The sequence below is a fragment of the Anopheles maculipalpis genome, chromosome 3RL, assembly GCF_943734695.1.
Source record: "Anopheles maculipalpis chromosome 3RL, idAnoMacuDA_375_x, whole genome shotgun sequence".
Taxonomy (NCBI): Eukaryota; Metazoa; Arthropoda; class Insecta; order Diptera; family Culicidae; genus Anopheles; species Anopheles maculipalpis.
In genome coordinates this window covers 89,314,996-89,320,995 of record NC_064872.1, presented here as the reverse complement: position 1 = coordinate 89,320,995, position 6,000 = coordinate 89,314,996, and the positions used below count along the sequence as shown (strand labels likewise).

Below are 6,000 nucleotides of genomic sequence, written 5' to 3'. Positions count from 1 at the left end.
GCACAGCAGACATAGTGTGGCCCGTTGAGTTTGTTTGTCCCGGAGAAACAATTCGCATTCGAACGGTACGAACGGTGCGCGTGTTGAACGTTGAAAAGTCACGTCCTTCACGATCGGATCGGGCAAAGCCTCCACGTTTCGCGATGGTGGCAGCCACGTGGACAGTGGCTTAGCAAGGTGGCAGGCTTGTTTATTGATTGGCAAAATAGAGATTTTGCGGCAAACGCTGTGGCTGCTCGGTCGTCTACTGTGTTGTGGCCGTACGTGCCTTTAGACCGGGGAGACAACCGTTCTACGCATTCGTGCGGGTTTGTTTGGTTGTTCTCCTGCGCGGAATCGAGCCGGGAAGAATCCTTGCAGGTAGCAACGTCTTTAATTGAATGTTGTCCGAATAAACAGACGCTGGTGACTACAAACAGATCGAGAAGATCAAATTGCAACCAATAAATAGTAGAGCGACATCAAGTAGGCACGTTATTGCATACATTTAGGCGCTGTTACAGGATCTGTTGATTGCTTATGGAGATTTAATTTGGCTTTAGTTTTGTAAACGAAGTAAATAAAATTAAGAAGTAGACTTTTTATTCTCATACAATAATTGATTATCCTTAAGTTATGCAAATTAAATGTAAATTAAAAGTAACATAAAATCAATTATTCATATCTAAATGATCCGATTTGCGAATTTTCACTAGTTCTCTTTTGTGAAAAGTCTTCCGGGAATCAATGTTCATAAATAATCTACAGTGTTTTTACTGAAACTCCCAACGCTGTACAAAGTTATTAAAATATTTGGATTTAAATAATTGGAAAGTTGGGAAAACTAAAATTGAATTAAACCTACTTCAAAAACCCGGATAAACCAGGAAAATGATTCAATAACTCGATCACAAGCCGTATCAAGGTACTGATCAGCTTAGCAGATATTCTTAGAACTCTAGACGCACAGATAGATTTTTAATTACAAAAAAGTGTAAATATCCCTTCCAAAGCCAATTCCAATTCGCACACAGTACAATTGCTAGCAGCATTCCACTAACTTCAATCCTCACAAACCGGATAACTCTTCCCCGTTCGATCGTTTGAACGCTTCAATGCATACACGGTGGAGAGACAGGGGATTAGCCTGCGGGCATTTTTGTCAATTTCATTTGAAAATGTACATGGTACAGTGTAACCTGGACCTAGTAACTGTGTCGAACGGGATGCATCAAACAGCAGACCCGTCTAAGCGAATAAATGACAACAAGAAGGAAAAAAACACTCTAAATCTATCCCCAAACCATTCCCATTACGGAACCTTCTATGCGAATTATCCGCCGCAAGGGAGTTTGGCGTGGTATATGACGGTCTCTTCTTGTACGAATGCAGCCGTGCCGAACCCCACGGGGCCTGTGCCGATCAAAATTGTATAAGTGGAACGGATTAATCGGATTTTGCTACTCGGGTAGAAAATCTCAGAAAGACGCGCGGGCGTTTCAAATACAAAATGGACGTAATAGGCGCAAACCATAGGACCGATGGCAAACGAACCAAGCAAAGCGTCCTGTCTAACCTGTTGCTTGTGGCAAGACGGTGAAAGACATGCAAATGGACAGTAATTTACAGACGCCCAACGGAGAATATTGCTCTCAAATGTCACAAACTGCTTGACTACCGGCATGAAAGTCCGTTGTCTTTATCCTTCGAGGTGGAAGAAATCGAACCGAAAAGGGGGATTCCTTTTTAAAGTATAACGTTTTGCTTTGTTCCGTGTCAAGGCTGCCGCTGGCCTACGCATTTCATCCATCCATCAGAGACTTCAAACGACCGGCAATTCAAGCGATCGTCCAAAGCTCCCGAAAAAGGCTGCCTACGGTTTTAAACAACAAAAAGATTCATTTCCACTTGAAGTACGGGTAGTGGGGAAAATTTTTTTCGTCTACTGACGGTTACCTTTTTCGCAACGCCCTGGAAATTGCGTCCATTCCATTCCATTTACTTGGAATGCTTTCTAGAACCGTGGCCATAAGTTATGATTCGTTTCCAATACCTTGGGCAGCCTTGCATACCTTTGGGCGTTCCAGCAGGTGGCCAAACTTTGCACCGAACTGTGTCAAAGTTCAGAGTGATTTTGGGACAATAGTTCGGCAAAACCTTGAAACTTTGTATTGGCCATACGCTAGTTTTCGGTGCGCCAGTTCTCAGGTAGTGCTGGCGTATCCTCTGTATCCTTACGTCTAATGAGCGCCGTCTGCTTGTAATTGTAATTCGCAAGCGCAACACAATGCTGCTTGTTAAGAATTTCCTCCCGTTCAAGGATTCCGATTCCGTGCGTTCAAGTGGCGTTGGATTGCGCCCGTTCTTGAGCACCAGCTCTTCATCGTCGACGGTGTCATCCGTCGGTCGGTCTATTTTTGGCAGCACAGTTCTTACCATCTTGTTGAGGTTAGTTTTATGAAAGCAGCTATAAATAAATCGTTCCAGTCGACAACCTCATAACAATCTGCCCGGACAAGCAGATATCCATTTTCTGAACGTTTTTTTCTGGGCAATTCTGAATATCTGTTGTTTTGTGTTTTCCGTCGCGCTCGGGTTACTCTTGGTGATGTACGACAATACACGCGAAATCATCTCGTGGGAAGCAGTATCAGATTTGTGCTGTTTGCATGATAAAAGGAATCGCTTTCGCTATTCGCCTCGTGGGAAACCGCATGAACTGAGCGCAGGTGCGCCCATGCTTGAATTGAGCACTCCCGTAGGGGCTTCATCTGCTCATCCATTGACAGATGCGTTGCTATGGTAATCTCGACTCTTGTTCAATAGCAGCGAACCCTTCACATTGCAGTTCGGGAATAGTTCGAAGAATCTCCTCTAATTGACGGCTGCGTTTTTTCTTCTTCTTTGTATCATTTTAGGGATCCTCTTAGTTTCATAAATAGCGCACCAGTGCGCCTACCCTCGACACGATTGCGCTTCTCGACGCCATGCCGGGTACTTGTCACCGGCTAAGAATACCATCGATCGTCTCCAGCCGCTCGGGCAAGAGTGGCGTTGGAGCATCATCCTCTTCATCCTCATCTTCGGCCGGTGTTTCTGCCGGACCTTCGATTGCCGATGATGATCTGTTTGCGTGCGATGGAGGTTTACCCTCATCTCCACCGGCCACCATCAAGAAGGAACGTCACCGGGTAACGATGATGGGTGCGGCTCGTGTTGGCAAATCATCCATTATCTCCCAGTTCCTGTACGAAAAGTATCTTTCGCGCTACAAGCAAACGATCGAAGAGATGCATCGTGGTGAGTACGAGCTGCCCGATGGTTCGAGCCTGACGCTGGACATTTTGGATACGTCCGGATCGTACCAGTTCCCGGCTATGCGAGCACTGTCGATCAACACGAGTGGAGCTTTTATATTGGTGTATGCAGTGGACGATGAGGAAACTTGGAACGAAGTCGAACGATTGCGGGAACAGGTTAGCGTTGAATAGTTGTGTCTTTTGCTTCATTTTCCAACCGACAGTTGTCTCATGCGTACGTTCATACTCATCTCCAGATTATCTCCGTACGAGGCACTCGGGTACCGATCGTGATCGTTGGCAACAAAGCAGATGTGCCGGAAGAGCAACGTCAGATCCCGTTCAAGGTGGCACGCTCCCGGGCCCTTCTCGAATGGGGCTGTGGATATGCCGAATGCTCAGCCAAGAATAATGAAGGCATCCTGACCGTCTTCAAGCAACTGCTCCGACAAGCGAACATCGAGTACAACCTTAGTCCGGCAGTTCGTCGTCGGCGAAAGTCACTGCCAAGCTACACCGGCGGTACTAATCCAGCACGGGCCAACTCCGCCAAGTATTATCTCAAGAGACACTCGTGCTCGGTACAGTAAAGCGAGGAACTTGTGTCTCATCAAGGACAAATTCATAACACAACGATAGCTCCCGCTGAAGAAAACAAACGGAGTGCTGATGTAGGGATGTATTTTGTGTCCACTAGGTTAAGTAAAATTGGCGCAAAAAAGAACATGAACGGGAATGACGACTCACTCACTCGCTGGGTTTACCAGTGGGTGGCACGAGTTGGTGTAACGTTGGATCGGTTTCAACGGTGTTGCATTTTGGGGCACTGGCTTTTCTTAACCGCGTATTTGCCCTTTTACAACCAGTAGCCAGGTAGCAGGTACATTGCATGGGCTTCAGTTTGACGAATTTACATGTTTGTGGCGCACGCCACCAGCTATTTTGAATGGTGAGCTTGTTGTTTGTATTTGGAATTTAGCAAAAATGAAAGAGAAAAACGAAATTCAACAAAAAGACCCGTTTTTTTACGCATTTACCTTAGCTATTATACATGTAATAGGGGAGTAAACGAGGAAACAACCCAAACACACAAACATCCCAACATTGCTACTGTGTATTTGATGTGAAACAGCCCCAAACAAATCAGCATTATAATTGTAGCAGAGAAAAAAAAACAAACCAACAAACAATGTACAGCTGGGCTGGTGGATGGTGGAATCGAAATCGAAATCGAATTGTAACCAAAGTACTGCGTTTGATACTCAGAAAATCAAGATTGGCCCGAACCGACCCGAATGGTTGGTTAAAGTTGGATAGATTGTTGACAGATTTGGTGAACCGTGAGCTGTGTGTGTGTGTTTGGAGGATGTGGTAGAGTGATTGCGCTTAAAGCTTAAAGCTAAACAAGAAAAAAAATGGCATCCATTTCCGTTGTTTGTTTGTGTGTCTGCTGTGAGAAGGATATATAATCGAAGTGCTTTGCACGCTTTAGGGAAGGAACAGGGTAGCATAATAGGAGAGAGGCAAATTTGGCGATTATCTTCCCTTGAGCGAACGAACAAGTGTCCCGTAAGTTGTGGTGAGGAAGGATCTTTGAAGTATTTTGACAAACCTGCGTATGATACTTTTATGCTGAAATATACAATAATACCAACAAAAAAATGAAACCAAACCCAAAGCATACGCTAGACGTTATGGAATATACATACATTGCGCATTGATAATATTAAAGTCTTATACAACTTGTAAGTGCGTTTTGTTTCTTTGCTTGTTCTTTACTTTCTTTTGTATGTATGTTGCTCATCCGAAAACCCCTAAATTAATAATCCTTCCACCCGTCCCCCCTCCCTCCCCTCGGTTTTTTTCGTTAATTAATTATTGCTATACTCTTCATCGTAACTGTCAAATAAAAGTTTATTGATTCAAATCAAACGTCACCACGGCAGCAGGCGCTTTTTGTCACGCACGGAAAGGATGTTTAAAAAGAAAACAACGTGCTACTGCAGCGCAGCAGTCTTCATCGGAACGGAAATTAAGTAATTTCAGAAAGCAAACAGTAAATTATCTAGTTACACTGCCTAGCAGCACAATCGTACGGTCGCATGCAAGCAAATAACGATCATTCATTTCTGTTTGCTCATCTCACTCACTTGCTCGGGCCCCCACTTAAACTATTTCACTCATGTACAGCGAATGCTTTCTGTTGCCACTGCCTTTCAACTGAAACATTTCGGAGAGTGTACAGAGCGTTTGAAATGCTAATACTAAATTCGATTCGATCCTGTCAATGTTTACGCTACGCTCTAGTCTGCAAACTAGTTATTTTACGTATTCGTTGTGACTGTTGTATACTTTTCTCGTTTTCCTGTCAAAACTGGGCCCTTTTTTTGCATTCACCATGTTGTTCTATTGTACGACGAAAAAATTGGGGAACACATTTAACTGCGCTTGGTTTCCCGGTTGAAGGAGGATGGGTTGGTGCTGGATGAGCTTTGGATGCACGCTTCCCCCAATGGCTGTCTAGGGAAAGGTGCAAATAAACCAACCCAATTCTCCGAACTCCGGATCCGGATTAGCACAGAAAGTTATTGGTGTTTTTTATTTAATTTTTTATGTGTGTGTTTATTCTTCGCGAAAGATTGTAGGACTCTACGTGTTTAAAAGCTATCCAGCAAAAAGCATTCCTATAGTATGCGATGACTTTCACGATAAATTCTAAGTT

At 44.1% G+C, this 6,000-nt stretch overlaps 1 protein-coding gene across 1 annotated transcript; it reads left to right on the top strand.

The window, feature by feature from the left end:
* Positions 1–2,915: 2,915 nt before the first annotated feature.
* Positions 2,916–3,868, top strand: LOC126562790 (ras-related protein Rap-2b-like). The gene is made up of 2 exons (XM_050219374.1): positions 2,916–3,455; positions 3,536–3,868. The coding sequence occupies exons 1-2, from the start codon at positions 2,967–2,969 to the stop codon at positions 3,866–3,868; spliced, it is 822 nt and encodes a 273-aa protein (XP_050075331.1). The 5' UTR covers positions 2,916–2,966.
* The last annotated feature ends 2,132 nt before the right edge of the window (positions 3,869–6,000 follow it).